This window comes from Oncorhynchus nerka, linkage group LG7 (assembly GCF_034236695.1).
Source record: "Oncorhynchus nerka isolate Pitt River linkage group LG7, Oner_Uvic_2.0, whole genome shotgun sequence".
NCBI classification, from domain to species: Eukaryota; Metazoa; Chordata; class Actinopteri; order Salmoniformes; family Salmonidae; genus Oncorhynchus; species Oncorhynchus nerka.
Genome location: NC_088402.1, coordinates 35110526 through 35129446, shown reverse-complemented (window position 1 = coordinate 35129446; position 18921 = coordinate 35110526). Strand labels below are relative to the sequence as shown.

Genomic DNA, 18921 nt, shown 5'->3' with positions numbered 1-18921 from the left:
TTGCTGGATTTTAAATGAACAAAATTTGTTGGTTGGGTGACTAAACTACATCTCATGTTATTGTGTGCAATGGGCATATAGAGTCTGCAGACACACGACGCATACAGCAGCAGAATAACGTGTAGGATTTTTACAAGAGTAGGTAACGCTGTCACGAACCGGCTCAAAGCCCGTAACAAAGGGAGACAACGTGGAGATAAGGAGTAACAAAATATATATTTATTAACTAAAGCAACTAAGGAAAATATACAATGGTGTGTGTAATCAGTAATCAGTAGTGTAAGTGAGTGTTTTGCATGCATGAATGTGATAATGCAGGGTGTTGAAAGGTGCCAATGCAAACAAACAAAAAGTCACCAAGAACCACAACACAATCTACAAAGGTGTCTGCATGGAGAGAGTCTCCTCCATGAATGTGGAAGAGGTCTATTTATCCTGGGAGACACCTGGCCCAGGTGTTTCCCATGTAGCTGACGACCCTCCCAACTCCGCCCACCGGCATCCTAATAAGGAAACAAGAACAAAGACAGAATACGGCAGACAAGAGTGGGAGGGTCGTCACATTCCCCCCCTTCACTTTACATTATTGACAAGCTATTAGCAAGTTAGACAGACAAACCACAACATTTTCCCCTATTCCCAAGTCCCCACATAATGCATTGAGCTTAAAGTTACCTTGCATTCGCTATAAAGGTGATGGTCACGAAGATAACTGGAGATTTGAAGTGTTGCCCCCTTTCGCAGCACTTTTCTTTTTGCGTGTACGGCAGACACGGTGACCGTCTTTGATTACGTTTCCCTCAGCACTCTTGTAAAACCAAAAATACGACCACATTTTAGATTTGGTCCTCTTAGAAGGGTGACAAATCTCCCGAGTGCCGTCACTGCCTTCCGGCATGTTTTCACACAAAACAAAACCCACTTTGCATGCTGTGCCTGCGTCAGATTGTTGCTAACTTTGGTTAATGCTGGACAGTATTTACCGTGGGTTTTTCAAACCAATGTTTTAATGATAATTAAAATTTGAAATGGTAATGCTAACCATCGGGAATTTGACCATTGTTTATCGTGAAACTGGTAACTGTTTCATCCCTAGTCCCGATCTACCCTTACTTTTTCAACCTCTGTACCACCAAGTGTTCTATTGTGATTTTAATATTGGGCAATTCCAGCATTAGGGATGTTATTTTTGCATGTAAAATTACAACTTTATCTCACAGAATGGAAAAACAAAATATAAATTACACTTTTGATGTGTGTGTCTATAGCCTATAACCAAAAAAGCAAACTCCAAATATTGGCATGTTGGAGAAATCAAGGAAATAAGAGGTGTTGTGGATATTTGCCTACATGAAATGGACAAGCTTTTTGGTGAGACTGAACATAAACTCAGCAAAAAAAGAAACATCCTCTCAATATCAACTGCGTTTATTTTCAGAACTTAAGATGTGTAAATATTTGTATGAACATAACAAGATTCAACAACTGAGACATAAACTGAACAAGTTTCACAGACCTGCGACTAACATAAATGGAATAATGTGTCCCTGAACAAAGGGGTGGACAAAAGTAACAGTCGGTGTCACCAGCAAAGCACCCCCACACCATAACACCACCATGCTTTACAGTGGGAAATACACAGGCGGAGATGATCTGTTCACCCACACCTCATCTCACAAAGACATGGCGGTTGGAACCAAAATTCTCCAATTTGGTCTCCAGACCAAAGGACACATTTCCACCGGTCTAATGTCCATTGCTAATGTTTCTTGGCCCAAGCAAGTCTCTTCTTATTATTGGTGTCCTTTAGTAGTGGTTTCTTTACAGCAATTTGACCACGAAGGCCTGATTCTCCTCTGAACAGTTGATGTGCCTGTTACTTGAACTCTGAAACATTTATTTGGGCTGGTAACTCCAATTAACTTATCCTCTGCAGCAGAGGTGACTCTAGGTCTTGCATTCCTGTGGCGGTCCTCATGTGAGCCAGTTTCATCATAGTGCTTGATGGTTTTTGAGACTGCTCTTAAAGAAACGTAAAAAATTCTTGACATTTTTCATCTTCATGTCTTAATAAAAGTAATGATGTGCTGTCGTTTCTCTTTGCTTATTTGAGATGTTCTTGCTATAATATGGACTTACCCTATTTGGTAAAAGACCATCTTCTGAATACCACCTCTACCTTGTCACAACACAACTGATTGGCTCAACTGCATTAAGATGGAAAGAAATTCCACAAATTAACTTTTCACAAGGCATACATGTTAATTGAAATGCATTCCAGGTGACTAACTCATGAAGCTGGTTGAGAGAATGCGAAGAGTGTGCATAACTGTCATCAAGGCAAAGTGTGGCTATTTGAAGAACCTCAAATATAAAATATATTTAGATTTGTTTAACACATGTTTTGGATACTACATGATTCAATATGTGTTATTTCATAGTTTTGATGTCTTCACTATTATTCTACAATGTAGAAAATAGTAAAAATAATGAAAAACCCTTGAATGAGTAGGTATTCTAAAACTTTTGACCGGTAGTGTCAGATCAGAGGCAGTAGGGACGACCAGGGATGTTCTCTTGATAAGTGCATGAATTGGACCATTTTCCTGTCCAACTCAGCATTCAAAATGTAACAAGTACTTTTGTGTGCCGGGGAAAATGTATGGAGTGAAAAGTACATTATTTTCTTTAGGAATGTAGTAAAGTAAAATATATAAATACTAAAGTACAGATACCCCAATATACTACTTAAGTAGTACTTTTTAAAGTATTTTTACTTAAGGTACTGTCTACCATTGCAAATTTGTTAACATAATTTGACAGAAATAAGCTTTTTTTTTCTGGGATCTTTTATTTCAGCTCATGAAACATGAAACCAACACTTTACATGTTGAGTTTTATATTTTTGTTCAGTATGATTGACTGAAAAACCTTATTCGAGACTTGGCCTCCTACTCTGTAATGGCCAAAATTCATTCAAATTTCTACTTTAACTGGGTTATTATGAACTTAACCTGTCAAAATGGGATCACAATTTGGGGGGCCACATAAAAGCAGGCGAGCCAAAAAATGTCCCCTGGGTCAGGACACATGTTGCAGACCCCTGCCAACTGTAGAGCTGCATGCACTAGGTTCAGCTGCATTGAGCTCTAGTATGATACCCTCCTACTGGAAATGTGTCCTTTTTTAAAATACATTCTCACACCTGTTGCCCATAAGGGCCAGCTGTTTGAGCTCCCCTGCTGTCAGCCAGCTCCCATAGCCGGCCATTCAGTTCACTGACTCTTGCATTAACGCTCACTCACTTCACCCCACTCAGTGGCTGTCACCAGCCCCTTATCCATAATGGATATCAGGGCTTTTATTGTCCAATCCATGTAATTAGTGCCAGCGTTCCCTTGTGGCAATTAACTGTACAGAACCCCTGCTGTTTATGCACTGAGGGAAATTAAATGTCTGTTTGTGGGTGCAGACTGCACACCAAGGGAAGTTTTTGTACGCGTGTGTGTGTACCTGCTCCGAGCTAATTTGTGTATAGTCTATCTGTGTTTACATATTGTAAAATGAGACATTGACATATTACATGGAAATTAATGTTTTTCTCATGAACTAAAACATAAGAGCAATTAATCTGTTGATACCCCTCAATTCAGCAGGCCTGGCATGATGCATCTCAATATACTAGCCGCCTACATTTTCTCTCCAGGTCTCTGTGCTCTGTTAGAGCTTGTGAAAAGCAGGGGAGGTCAGGTGATACACTAGTAGATACACTCTTAAAAGCATCAGATTTGTCCAAGTGCCGCTCCAGATTAACCTGGGATTGTTCACACACCCTGGATCTACGTTTGTTTCAAAGAAAGCCTGCCCCCTCAAGGGATATGGAAATGAAAGTCTGAAACTCGATGAAGGGAGCGCCGTGGTAGATTAGGATGGATTTTGGGCGACTTTTAGACTTTCGCTAATTCCAAAACCGCCATTTGCTTAAGTAGCATTTGGCCATCTTCGTGATGTACATGGATCCAGATGTAATCCTCCTCTCCTATCAAACAGTTTCTCTTCCATTTGTTACTAAAGACATCACTTTGCACACTAATATTTAGGGGAGGGGGGACAATTGTAAATGGCGAAAGCTTTAAGGGGTGGTGAAAACAGCAGTTTATCCATATACCAAATTACCAATGCGTTTAAATCATTAGATGTTTGACATATAGGGAGTTTAAAAAATGTAATCCTTTTAGCGGGTATTTAAAAGATTAGGGGTAGCCACAACAGGAAGCTAACTGTTGGTCATTAGGGGCCTATGTACGGTAAGGATTCACATTTGCATCCGAGGTTGCTAGCGCCGGGACGCATGCAATGTTTCACATGAGCTTTACCAAGCTATGTAGCACTACTGTAGGTATTTCTTCTCTTGTAGATTTTTTCCCCAGAACATTTTTGAATTTGTAACACCAACTAAAGTAGTTGATTCTTGGGTAGGCCTCATCTATCAGAAAGGCTAATTGAACTAATCATCAAAGATAATTTGATGTTGATTGTGGTTGCTTTTTTAAATGAATGTAAAGTGTAGCATTTAGCCTATAGATGTAGTATAGTCTTAATAAACCTAGAATTTTGCTAAATTGGTTGGACTGCTTCTTAATCAGTGCAGACACACTGTAATCTCTGTATTTAACCTCACTGACCCTGCCTTGCCTGTTGTCTGCTTTTCCTCTCCCTGTGTGACCCCAGTTGGCTGAGTACCGGCAGAGGAAAGCTCATGCCGACAGACAGAAGAAGAAGCAGAAGAAGAAAAAGAGGAGAGAAACAGACGACAACCCGGGTGGGGATGGACCGGCGAGAGGGGAGGCCGAGCAGGAGTTAGATCAGTCAGTGGGGGAGGGGAATGGGGGGGAGGTAGGAAGAAGAGGGGAACTGGACCCCCCTACCACAGAGTTTACCTTCGCCAGGACCCTGCACAGTGGTGAGACGGTCAAACACGACCAGACGTACACCATAGAGGTAAGGCCAAAAACTATTCTACCATCCCTAACCATTGATTTACCATTTGAATTGAGCTTCTCCTAGCGTGCAGCCCTGCTTGATTTGGAGAGTCTGCGTTGAAAAGACTATAGAAGAAACTGGCTTGGCTCAGTAGTGTGAAAAGGGATGAGAACTGCTACTTCTCCTGGCCCTGAAATTACAGTTTATTAAAATGATATTGGTCTTCTGTGCTGAATTTATCACAAGGGTGAACTGATTGAGCTAATCAACCACTCATCAAGACCTAGATTAGATGGATCATGTATTTTAGTTCTAGGTTCTTTTTTTGCTGATGCTATGTTAAGTAGCCTAATGTGTGTAGGGATACATTGTAAGCAGTAGTAGCCTATATTTATGTGGCTTCCTGTATTGTCCATACTGATCATCTAGGGAAAGATCATGGTAACTTGAATCACAAATATGAATTAACACTAAATGTGCTCTTTACTTCTAAAGCATTGGTACAGTTTTTAAGATGCACATTTTAATTGCTTGGCTTGAAAAAGTATGATAATTTATTCACTCACTACTGTAAGTTTCTCTGGATAGAGTATCTGCTAAATGACTAAGATGTACATGTGAAATGTTGAATAGAACATTGGATAATAAAATGCTGTCCAAACATGACATAAAAAGGTTTTGGTAATCACGCATATTCACTGCCTGATAAGGGATTCACATTTTGTTGCATAAAAGACATCGTCTGAATCCGTTCGAGCAGAATGAGCAGTGTCTCAAGTCTCAGATAACAGTCTCTGGAATCAACCTATGCGTTGCTATGAGCGACTTTCGTGAGTGCCGATTTTCAAAGGCGCAATATTGAAGCAGCGTTTCCCAAACTCTTTCCTCAGGGCCCTAAGCGGTGACCTTTTTGATTTTTGCCCTAACACTACACAGCTGATTCAAATGATCAAAGGTTGATTATTTGAATCAGCTGTGTAGTGCTAGGGCAAAAAACAAAACGTGCACCCCGTGGGGTCCCTAGGACCGAGTTTGGGAAACTCTGGGTTAAAGGGATGAACAGTGGAGCAGCTAATAAGTGTCCTTGTTAGTGCTGTGTTACCTCTTGATTTGCTGAGTTTAACACCTGAGTTACAGCTGGCAAACTGCATTTCTTTTATTTGTGTGAATATTGTTAGAGGGTTAGAGGGTTGGGTTGGAGTATTCTTTCAACTTTGGTTAGATAATGAGCAAAATAATAACCAAAAAGATGAGTAAGGATTTGGTGAAAATTTTGTTCAGACTTCTTTTCCTGTCTCTTCAGACATTTCTTTATAAAGCTTCATTGCAAGCTTGCTCTATGATTCTCTCCTTCGTTCAAATGACCGTCTTATCCTGTCATTTTTAATATAGCTCGCCGTTACATCATCAATGTGAAAAAAATTCTGTTTCACAGACAATCGGCAAGCCCCTCACAACCTTGAGCGCATTCACAAGCATCAACCAGGCTGTATGCACCATGCCACCCCCAACTCTGCACCTACACCGAACAGTGCTAACTCCTCTCTTTTCTCCCTCCCTTCTGTTCCTTTGTACTACTTGTGTCACGAACCACATTAGTTTTCATTCCCTCTGTTGCTGAAAAACCACACAGTATTTCTTCTCTCCTTGCCACCCGAATGTGACTAGGAAATGATGGGTTGCCGTGGCAACAGAATTGCATTTAAACTGTTTAAGCCGCCTCATTCTTTGGTTGGAGAGCTTTGTGGCCTTGCAGCACAAAATGGACACGGAGGTGATTGAATAGAGTGGCTGCTTCCTGTCTTTTCTTTTGGTGGTCTGTATTCTTGAGTTATAGCTCAGCACTTTCTCCTACTGTATTTCTATTGGCATGCAGACATTTTGAGCAGCACCTGTTTGTCATGAATTTCTACTTCTGTCATTTATGATAAAATTTTCGTAGGTCCAAGATGCTCATGAGTTTAGACTCATGCCTTTGAGTTCAGACTTACCTGAATCCATATTTGTAATAATGAGACTGATAAATGGTTCAAACATTTAGTTATAACCATTTTGTTTTTAGTCTGTTTGTTCTCCAAACAATGGGTTTAATTTCCAAGACAAAGGGTGTAATTGGCCCTGGGCGCACCATTGAATGAACACGGAGACGTTCTAAGCAGCCATACAACTTCCCTTGCAGAGAGGGGTTGCTGTGGAAACACCAGCTTCAAAGTGTTCCCCTCCAAGCTACTTGTATAGGCAGACTGGTTCACAGAGATCTGTGCGAGTGCTAACCATAATTCCATTGAAAAGAAGCTGTCTTATAAAAGTAGGTTGCGCCCGGTTATTGAATGTGGCACCCCATGCTTCCAAAATGCCCCAATGAATGTAGGTCAAACGGGTTGACAGCAATTGACATCGCCATAATTAACCCATTCTTCTTCCGAAACTGACCAGAACTGGCTGCACAAAGGCTAATCGGAAATGAGAGGACAATAGCCTTGTCATATCATGAACAGCAGAATTCTAACTGTACACTCAATATTGACCTAGGATGGGCTTGTTTTAGCTAAAACTGCATACTCATGTTATGGTCCATCAGTTTTAATGCACTTTGAAGCTTTGTTTTTCCCTATGCTTGTTTTTAAAATTATATTTAAAAATGTATTCATTTTTTTGCCCCTTTTTTTCCCGAATTTCGTGATATCCAATTGGTAGTTAGTCTTGTCCCATCGCTGCAACTCCTGTAGGGACTCAGGAGAGGCGACGGTTGAGACATGCGTCCTCTGAAACGCACCCTGCCAAGCCGCACTGCTTTTTGACACACTGCTCGCTTAACCCGGAAGCCAGCTGCACCAATGTGTCTGAGGAAACCGTCCAACTGGAGACCGTGTCAGCGTGCATGCGCCCGGCCCGCCACAGGAACTATCGGCCTACTGCTCCATAAACTCGGACAATAAAAGCTCTCATTTAATTTCTCCTCGTCTTGCACCATGGTGTTCCAACTTTTAATCTTGTTCAAGTGAAATTAGCCCATCTAGAATAGGCTCTAATGATCATGGCCATTATTCCATTGAAAAGGAGCTGTCTTATAAAGTAGGCAAGAGTGTGATGGGACAAGGACATCCCGGCTGTCTAAACCCTCCCCTGACATGTACGATGCTGGGCCAATTGTGAGCCACCTCGTGGGTCTTCTGGTCACGGCTGGCTGCGACACAGCCCGGATCCTGCCCGGATCGAACCCGGATATGTAGTGACGCCTCTAGCATTTAGACCGCTGCACCACTCGGGAGGCCCCATTCCTTCTGCTTGTTTGTGTGGGCCACTTGTACTGGTGACTATTATGGGGCCTATTATGGTCCTCCCCATGCAGGGTCTGATGAATCCTCTTCTTGTTTCCTATTTCAGCCAGATAGTGAAGTGTCCACCACAGCCGAAGACTACTCCTCCGAGGTGAGTTAACTTCGTCGTAGTTTACACCAGAGAACACTTTTAAATGGAGTCAATACACTGTACTTGAAGGGATAGTTCACCCAAATTGCAAAATGTCTTGTTATCTCACCTTAAAAAACTATTTCCCCTAGTGGTTAAGGTTCAGATTTGACAGAGGGTAAGCTGATCTTAGATCTGTTAATAAGGTCCTTTGCTAGGATTAGTGTTACGGTTTGGGGCTTAGGTCCTTGGACAGGCCTGCCTTTTCCCAGGTTGCCTTTTGGAACAGACGATGTGACTTGGCTAGCTTGTTGCCAGACACTCAGCTCCTCAAGTCCCCGTCTGGCATTTACCTGAACTCGACAAGTCAAAGTAGTCCCGTCGCACCTCACCCCCTCCCCTCTTCTACAGAGCCGCCATTAAAAGCTTTGCCTGTGACACCGAGTATAACGGTTTGGAGAAGGGGCCAGTCATTATTTTAAAGCCTGACATGTACGACAGAACCAAAATTCTAAATTGAATTATATCCTTCACTCTGTGCTCTGTACACCAGTGAACAGTGGGAAGCTGAACCATGAAATCTCCCTGCTTTACCAAACGGTATTGTGAATTAACAGGTGAATGGCTGCCTTGAGATGACCGAGAACCCAATGGAGACTTACAAGGAGTTTATCTGGGTACAGTACAACAATTAAATAGGCAACCAGCTACTGTCTTTTTTTTTTTTTTGTAACACTTTTGCTCTGTCTCCACACTGCATTCTGACCTCCTAACCCTGAGATTGTCCTCCGACTAACTCACTAACCAAGTTGCTTTTTTATTCTCTACTCCTGGAATCCTCAGTGTGCGCTTGTGAAGTGGTTTTGGTTCAAGGCCAGGGACTACAGTGCAGCATTGTCCGTGGGCTGCTGCTGTCATACTTGAACTTTTACACCCCATTTTAACAGCAGAGATGGGGAGTATGGAATGGGGGCTGCTTGACATTTCAGATGTGTAAATTACTCTGGAAGTCAGACCATAAAGAGGAAAACCGAGGGAAGAAGAGAAGTAGAAAGAGGGATTGGAGGATGGAATGGTGAAGTGGCTAGAGAAGAGGGCGTTGGACAGGGATGCAAGAGCTGTTCATTTGCCAAGGCACACGGGTAATCCTGCCATTTGCAGGCAGGAAGAGGGAGGGATGGAGGGAGAGAGAAAAGGGAGAAGGAGGGGACAGAGTCTGAGTGACAACAAATGCAGTGATTGACTGTTTCTGCTTGAGAGTAAAGAAGTAAAATCATTCTGAGGAGGAAAAGAAGAGAGAGCGAGGTAGAAAAATGCAGAGAGTGTGACGGATTAAGCTAAGAGTAGTGAAGTACAGAGATAAAGCGAAAGAGGGCACCATTATCAGCACCGTGCTCTTTAATGGCTGCCAGGTCTTTGGCAGTTTGATGTTGGCTAGTTAATTTCTACCATTCCCCTCAGTTCTGTGACTGCCTTGGATGCTAACTAATTGCTTTAGTGGTGGTTTTGTAGGTTAGCTAAATGCTAAGCTAGCTACCATTTCCCTCCATTCTGTGTCAGTTTTGGATGTTAGGTAATTGCTAATCTAGCCACTTCTCCCCCCCCCACGACAGGAGGAAGTGGGCTCTGTTCAGCAGGAGGCGAGGGGTGGAAGTGTACAGGTCATGGAGGAAGAGCTGGCTGCCAAGACTCTGGCGGTAGAGGAGCTGAGCCGAGAGCTGGAGGAATTTAGAGTGGCTTTCGGCTCAGAGGGGGTACAACAGGTAATATGCGCTCTGTGTATGTATGAAGGAATTAAGATTGGTAGTTAACCTGTTTCACCTGTCATCTGCAACTGTTCATGAAACATTAACATTTGTTGTAGTGTGTGTTTGAGTCTTAATTCATCAACCAGATTGCATAAGGGGTTGGCCTTGCTGAGCCCACACTAAGGGGCTGACCTTGATTTGAGGGTGCAGCTCTCATATTGATAATAATTTTGCTGCCCAGCAGGAGTCACTGTTAAAAATTCATGTTACGATTAATATTTCCTTTTTTCACTTCTGTGGTTCTCTATTTCAATAATTTGTATAGTTTTGTAGGTTAGGCCTACTTATTTTCGTTCTTATCTGTCAAGGAACCTATTTCTAAGCATTTATATACTGATATTCAGATTACTACTTAAATATGAGATTTCTGTGAAGATCAAGTGAATTGTCAAACACTCGGAACAAGTACATATAAACTATTCTTGGTATTTCCCTTTTCAATGGAATGCATCCCTTTTCTTGTTTGGTTTAAAAACATTGATTGGTGGTTGTATTACCATCCATACTCCTTTAAATGGGGCGCTAGGGTAGCCTAGTGGTTAGAGCGTTGCAAGTTCAAATCCCCGAGCTGACAAGGTACAAATCTGTCGTTCTGCCCCTGAACAGGCAGTTAACCCACTGTTCCTAGGCCATCATTGAAAATAAGAATTTGTTCTTAACTGGCTTGCCTAGTTAAATAAAGGTCAAATAAAATACAAAAATCACCTCTACCCTTAAATATCACAACTAGCTACTTCTGTTTTTGAGACCACATTTAGTCTTTATCAAGTCAAGCCAGTGTACTGTTTTCTTTGTCATACTAAAGTGTGACTTGTGAATCACTGATGTTTATTATGCAATGTATACACACTGCACTTCTTTTTCTCCTCCAGCTGCAGGACTTCAAGGCTGCCTTAAAGCAGCGAGACGGCATCATCACCCAACTCACAGCCAATCTGCAGCAGTCTCGCAAAGAGAAGGATGAGGTCATGAGGGAGTTCTTGGAGATGACTGAGCAGAGCCAGAAACTGCACATTCAGTTCCAGCAGGTAAGACATTCTTGTCTAATCTATACACTACACTACACTATACCATATTATCCCACCCTAGTCTATAATACAAGAAGAAAACACTACCGTTCAAAAGTTTGGGGTCACTTAGAAATGTCCTTGTTTTTGAAGGAAAAGCTAATTTTTTTGTCCATTTAAAATAACATCAAATTGATCAGAAATACAGTGTAGACGTTATTGTTGTAAATGACTATTGTAGCTGGAAACGGCAATGACAACAAGCGCAGTTCGATGATGCTGTGACACACCGCCCCAAACCATGACGGACCCTCCACCTTCAGGCCTCGGTGTAACGCTCATTCCTTCGATGATATAAGCGAATCCGACCATCAGCCCTGGTGAGACAAAACTGCGACTCGTCAGTGAAGAGCACTTTTTTGCCAGTCCTGTATGGTCCAGCGACGGTGGGTTTGTGCCTATAGGCGGCGTTGTTGCCGGTGAAGTCTGGTGAGGACCTTTCTTTCAACCGGGCTACAAGCCCTCAGTCCAGCCTCTCTCAGCCTATTGTGGACAGTCTGAGCACTGATGGAGGGATTGCGCGTTCCTGGTGTAACTCAGGCAGTTGTTTGTTGCAATCCTGTACCTGTCGCACAGATGTGATGTGCGGATGTACCAATCCTGTGCAGGTACTGTTACACGTGGTCTGCCACTGTGAGGACGATCAGCTGTCCGTCCTGTCTCCCTGTAGTGCTGTCTTAGGCGTCTCACAGTACGGACATTGCAATGTATCGCCCTGGTCACATCTGCAGTCCTCATGCCTCCTTGCAGCATGCCTAAGGCACGTTCACGCATTTTTGTTGTGTTTTTCAGAGTCAGTAGAAAGGCCTCTTTAGTGTCCTAAGTTTTCATAACTGTGACCTTAATTGCCTACCGTCTGCAAACTGTTAGTGTCTTAACCGTTCCACAGGTGCATGTTCATTAATTGTTTATGGTACATTGAACAAGCATGGGAAACAGTGTTCAAACCCTTTACAATGAAGATCTGTGAAGTTATTTTGATTTCTACAAATTATCTTTGAAAGACCAGGTCCTGAAAAAGGGACGTTTTTGTTGTTGTTGCTGAGTTTATGTATGTAAATGTGACTTACCACCCAGATTTGGTCTTATGTAACAAAATTTGAAAAAGTGCTTTTTACATTGGATAAAAGTAGAGACTCAGAGCCACAAAATGGTATATTGTACACGGCAGTTTTGAGGTGGGTTTGTGCCCATAGGCGACATTGTTGCCGGTGATGTCTGGTGAGGACCTGCCTTACAACAGGCCTACAAGCCCTCAGTCCAGCCTCTCTCAGCCTATTGTACTCTAAGTACTCCAAAGTAATTCTGCTTTGAAAGTTGATGATAAACTCACTTTTGAGAAAATTACCTTTGAATGTTTTGGTATCTAGTGAAGAGCTCTTTGTCTACTCCCATTCAGCATCGTTCACACGGTCTTAAGCTTTTGCCCCACCCATCTCGTTTTGCTCTCGGTGCGTGTTCAGAGCACGCACTTGATGCTCTGGCCGATGATTTGTTTACCTCCTGGATAACATGGTAACAGTCTAACGAGCTCTGATGGCAACAATTTCATTTTGCTTTTTTGCTGAAGTTTACTGACACCGGCCATATTCAACGGGTGTTGTACACTTTAGCTTAAGACATGTATCTAGCTCGCTAGCTAGCTAGGTTAACAAGAACCTAGCTAGGTAAACGACGTGTAAGATCACACATATCATGTAACGTTAGCTAACGCGCCAGCCAGATAATGTTAGCTAGTTAAACAACAATGAACACAGTGCCAAATCATGTCCTTACTACCCTGCATGAATCTGCTGGGAGCTAACCAACCAGATCCAATGCTAGCTAGCTAACATTGGGCTCTAACTAGCAAAGCAAATGGTTCTGGGATACGAATAGTACAAATAACTTTAGCTAGGGAGCCAGCCAGCTAACATTAGTACATCTCTTTAGCTATCATAAATCTAATTCCACTGAATTCGAAACTCGGTCCTCCAGAAAGTGGAGAGAAACACTTATGCAGCTCCACTACGCGATACATTTTTTTTTTTAAAGCAGCGTTTGACAGGATTACGATCAGACTGACCAGCTCAAATAGACGGAAGCATTCTATATGGCAAACCAATCCTCTCTCCTCGGCTTGTCCAGCCCACTCATTATCCAGCCCATCCATTAGTGGGAAGGTTGCTGTCTGTTTCTGTGGCTTAACCAACAAGGTTGGTAATTTAACAATTTTATTCGTATTTACAGTTTTCATACAGGTTTGAAAATTAAGGCACATGAAAGTTCACATTTTCACCCAAAAATGCATTTTGATAAAAAAAAAAAAAAGAAGTTAAAATTGCTCACCTGTGAAGTCGGGACTTGCGACATGTGACCCGTTTCAGGAAACTAGACATGTACAGTACCAGTCCATAGTTTGGACACACCTACTCATTCCAGGGTTTTTCAATATTTTACTATTTTCTACATTGTAGAATAATAGTGAAGACTTAAAACTAGGAAATAACACATGGAATCATGTAGTAACCAAAAAAGTGTTAAACAAATCTAAATATATTGTTTCGCCACCCTTTGCCTTGATGATAGCTTTGCATACTCTTGACATTTTCTCAACCAGCTTCATGAGTTAGTCACCTGGAATGCATTTAAATTAACAGGTGTGCCTTGTTAAAAGTTAATTTGTGGATTTTCTTGACTTAATGCGTTTGAGCCAATCAGTTGTGTTGTGACAATGCAGGGGTGGTGTACAGAAGACAAAAAAAAGTCCATATTATGGCAAGAACAGCTCAAATAAGCTTAGAGAAACGACAGTCCATCATTACTCCATCATTACTTTAAGACATGGAAAATTTCCGGAACTTTGAAAGATTCTTCAAGTGCTTGCAAGAAGCAAAAACCATCAAACACTATGATGAAATTGGCTCTCATGAGGACCGCCACAGGACAGGGAGACCCAGAGTTATCTCTGCTGCAGAGGATACGTTCATGAGTGTTAACTGTACCTCAGATTGCAGCCCAAATAAATGCTTCACAGAGATCAAGTAACAGACACATCAACACCAATTGTTCAGAGGAAACTGCGTGAATCAGGCCATCATCGCGAAATTGCTGCAAAGAAATCACTACTAAAGGACACCAATAAGAAGATACTTTATTGGGCCAAGAAACACGAGCAATGGACATTAGACTGGTGGAAATCTGTCCTTTTGGTCTGATGAGTCCAAATTTGAGATTTTTTCCAACCCATGTCTTTGTGAGATGCAAAGTAGGTGAACGGATGATCTCCTCATGTGTGGTCCCAACCGTGATGCACGGAGGAGTTGTGATGGTGTGGGGTTGCTTAGCTGGTGACGCTGTCAGTGATTTATTTCGAATTCAAGGCACACTTAAACAGCATGGCTACCACAGCATTCTGCAGCGATACGCCATCCCATCTGGTTTGTGCTTAGTCCCACTATCATTTGTTTTTCAACAGGACAATCACCCAACACACCTCCAGGCTATGTAAGGGCTATTCAACCAAGAAGGAGAGTGATGGAGTGCTGCATCAGATGACCTGGCCTCCACAATCACCCAACCGCAACCCAATTGAGATGGTTTGGGATGAGTTGGACCATGGAGTGAAGGAAAAGCAGCCAACAAGTACTCGGCATATGTGGAAAAGCATTCCTAATGAAGGGGCTCCCGAGTGATGCAGCGGTCTAAGGCACTGCATCTCAGTGCTAGAGGCGTCACTACAGCCCCCGGTTCGATTCCCGGCTGTATCACAACTGGCCGTGATTGGGAGAACCATCGGGCGTTTGCAAAATTTCGGTATCCTTCCCTGGTTTTCCAGAGAACCTTGTTGGAATATTCCTTTAAACAGTGGGGGAAAAGCAGAATTCTGTGAATCCTCCAACTGGGATTTCTGGAAAACCGGGGAATTTGGGGAAAGTTACTGGAATTTTGCAACTCTAGGTTAGACATACCTGTGCTAGTCCTATGCGATCTTATTCTGTCTCAAGCTTTACCCTGCTCTATCAACATTTCATGGATTTTTATTACCCTTCTAATAATTATACAACAGATGTGGTGGTGATATTGTTGTTTTCCCCAGTTTTCATGGGAACATGAACACCCTCTGGTTTGATTGACAGCTGCAGGCAGGCGAGACACTAAGGAACACCAGCCACAGCAGCACAGCACAGGACCTCCTGCAGTCCAAGCAGCAGCTCGTCCAATACCAGCAGCAGCTGGAGGAGATGGATGGCCAGGTCAGAGCGCAGCAAATGATGAGCAAGGAGCATCTGCTGCATGTCAGCCAGCTTCAGCACCGGCTCAACGAGGCTGAGATGGTGAGACGGCTGCGTATTTGGTGTTAGTCAATGTCTGTCATTCAGGTGAAAATGTCTGCTTGTATGAAATTTATTGATCTATTCAATGGATCTATTTTAAAGGTGGTTGATTACAGGGTGCATTTTGAAATCTGATTACATTTCTTACTATTATTAGCTTATTACCTTACAAAAACATCATTTAGTTTAAGGGCTGTTTTGTAGAAGTTTTATTTAAACCGTTTTAGTATGAGATTTGAATTATATTTGACATTTTACCTGTATGTCTAATTCTTACTTTTCCCTTACAGGTGGGAAGAAGAACAGAAGAATCAATTGCACAAAGGTTAAATGAGAAAGACCTGCTGATTTCGGAACAAACTGCAATAATAACAGAACATGAGCGTACACTGACCATGCTCAAGGTGGAGCTTACACAGGTGGGAAGGATGACTGAGGAGACTTTTGCACAGAAGATGAACGAGAAAGAACTGCTGATTGCCGAGCAAGAGAGAGTCATGTCAGAACATGACTCCTCCCTCCACCAGCTAAAGGGTGAGTTGACGGCCTCTGAGAAATGCTTAAACGGCCTCAACCAGCAAATGTCCTCAAAGGCTCACGAGCTGGAGAGCTGTAAGAGTGACTTGGATAACTGTAAGAGGGACTTAGAGAGCACTAAGTGTGAGTTGAATAGCTGTAGGGTTGAGCTGGAGAGCAGTAAGGGTGAGTTGGATAGCTGTAGGGTTGAGCTGGAGGGCAGTAAGGGTGAGTTGGATAGCTGTAGGGTTGAATTGGAGAGCAGTAAGGGTGAGTGGGATAGCTGTAGGGATGAGTTAGAGTCATGCAGGTGCGAACTCTCAGCCTCTAGGCAGAAGGAGCGGATGTCCTCCAGTGAAATCCAGCAGCTAATGGGCACTGTGGAAGATCTCCAGAAGCGATGCCATCAGGGGAGTCTGTCAGAGAGCGACACCGTCCAGAGAATAGAGGAGGACTCAGCCCGCAGGCTGGAGCATCTTCGGGCAGAGCTAGATGAGATGTACGGTGAGCAGATCGTCCAGATGAAGCTGGAACTTTGCTTGCAGCACTCTGCGGCCCTGGAGCGGGTCACGGAGCAGCATCGCGAAGATCTAGCACTTCTAAGAGCTCAGCAACCCGCGCCCAGTCCCGAGGTGGTGATCGAGCTTAAGGGCAAGATCGCAGAGCTTCAGCAGAGGCTCCTAGAGGCCCAGGCTCTCCATGAGAAGGCCAGACAGGAGCTGACCCAGGTGGCGCAGGAGAAGCTCAACCTTCAGGGTCAGGTGACTGACCTGCTCCAGGACCTCCGCTCAGCCCATGCCAAAATGGAGCAGGCCTCCCATAACATTGCTGTCCATGAGCGTTGTCGGGGTGATCTGCAGCGCTTCCAGGAAACCATTGATGACCTGAAGGCCCAGCTAGCTGCCGCTGCAGAGTCAGCAGAAGAGATTGAGGCCAAGCACGAGTCGGAGACAACCAACTACAAGATCAAACTGGAGATGATGGAGCGTGAAAAGGACGCAGTGCTGGACCGCATGGCAGAGTCACAGGAGTCGGAACTGGAGAGGCTGAGGACACAGCTCCTCTTCAGCCACGAGGAGGAGCTCATTCTCCTTCGGGAGGACCTCCAGAGGGAAAGCCATCTCAACGCTGAGAACCTCCTCAACGAGGCATCCATTCGGCACAGCCGAGCCCTGGAGGAACTGCGGAATGGTTACGAGGTCAAGCGGGACGAGCTGTTACACCAAATTGTTACACTGAAAGACGACCTAAAGATGGCACTGCACAGCTCAAAAGCCGAAGAGCTGGTGGTGCAACTCAAGGAACTTCAGTTGGAGGTTGAGGAACTGCGAAAGCGTGGAGAAGAAAGTGTCAGAATGGAAAGGGAAATCCAAATGCTGTTGAAAAAGAATGAGTTGCTAGAAAATGAGTCCAAGGAGAGAGAAAAGAGCTGGGACAACAAATGGAGGGGGCAGGAGTCAGAAAATAGGATTTTGATGGAAACCAACAACACCATGAAAGAGGAAGTGGAGTCCAAGACGAAAAAATGTAAATCTCTCACCACAGAAAATGAACAAAAGCAGCGACAAGTGGTAGAGTTGCAAGAGGAGATTGAAAAGCAAAGGAACACTTTCTCTTTTGCCGAAAATAACTTTGAGGTGAACTATCAGGAGCTCACGGAGGAGTATACGTGCCTTGTTGAGGTAAAGGCGCAGTTGGAAGAGAGGATTCTCAAGGAGACACTTGTGTTTGAGTCTCAACTTGCCAGCCTTCAGTCGCAGATTCAGGAGCTGAGGGAGAGCAAGGAAAATATCCAAATGGAGGACAACGGCGGTGCTTCGATAGAGAAAGACACTACTGAGCTGATGGAGAAGCTGAAGGTATCTCTGACAGAAAAGGAGGAACTCTCAGTGAGGCTGTCCGAAGTTACAGAGCAGCTGACTGTTACAGAAGGCGAATTGGATGAGCTGGAAGGAGAGCTCAGTCAGGTCAAGAGAGAAAACAAAGAGGTCATTGCCCAAAACGAAAACCTTGAGGAAGAGCTCGAAAGAGAGCGGGAGACTCTGAAGGAGAGAAAGGGAGAGATGGAACTGCAGAGAGAGGAGGGAGGGAGAGCTGCTCTGAGCCAAGCACATCTCCAACAGAGAGAGCAGCCTGTTCAGTCTGCAGTCCTAGCTTGCTCCATCAAGGATCATCATCTCCAGATTAAATCTCTCCAAGGGGAGGTAGAGGTGCTCCGCTCCTCCTTACATGCCGCCGAAATAGAGCGAGATCGCCTCCGGCACACCCCGGAGGCTCGGCACCAGAGCCAAACACTCGCTCCGTCTGCAGCCCCATCTCAGGTCTCGACTGTGGGGGAGGGACCTGTTGAGCATAGCTCCGCTGTAGAGCCTTCATCCTCTGGGTCAGACAGGCGCAAGACACAGCAGCGGCGAGGCAAGAAGAAACGCCAGAGCTCTGCCCAGTCCAAAGAGAAGAGAGAGAAGGAGGAGGTGGTGGAGAGAAACAAAGCTAGAGGTTCTACTGCTGCAGCAGAGCGGGAGTCGCAGGCTCAGATGGAGAGCCAGGTTCCGTCGAGTTCACAGCAGAGGACCGGGGAGGAGGACTCCAGCTTCGGGTACCACGGAGAGCGAGACGACATTGGGAAGCAGGTAGGCATTCACACGCAGCAGCTACTGCTGCAGTCCTCTTAGCTGGAATGGCCCCCACTACCGAAACGTTAAGTGCCTTGCTGAATTGCTGTCTTTTTATGTCTCTCTCGCAATCCCTGCCTTTTAATACGTTTGATGAAACAATCTTTCTGATTGAACTGTTAATGTTTTATAGAGTTTTTTCATTTGT

The 18921-nt window shown here is 43.9% G+C and overlaps 1 protein-coding gene across 12 annotated transcripts in view; it reads left to right on the top strand.

Moving 5' to 3' along the window:
- LOC115131523 (A-kinase anchor protein 9-like) overlaps nt 1-18921 on the top strand; it is a 117808-nt gene that overhangs the window by 11865 nt on the left and 87022 nt on the right. For 11 of the 12 annotated variants that reach the window (XM_065020451.1, XM_065020457.1, XM_065020454.1 and 8 more), the window contains exons 2-8: nt 4732-5001; nt 8371-8415; nt 9012-9071; nt 10008-10157; nt 11075-11230; nt 15388-15585; nt 15876-18731. In XM_065020451.1, the coding sequence (XP_064876523.1) occupies nt 4732-5001; nt 8371-8415; nt 9012-9071; nt 10008-10157; nt 11075-11230; nt 15388-15585; nt 15876-18731 (3735 nt within the window). The remainder of the gene's footprint in view (nt 1-4731; nt 5002-8370; nt 8416-9011; nt 9072-10007; nt 10158-11074; nt 11231-15387; nt 15586-15875; nt 18732-18921) is intronic. The other variant, XM_065020458.1, reaches the window with a different exon arrangement.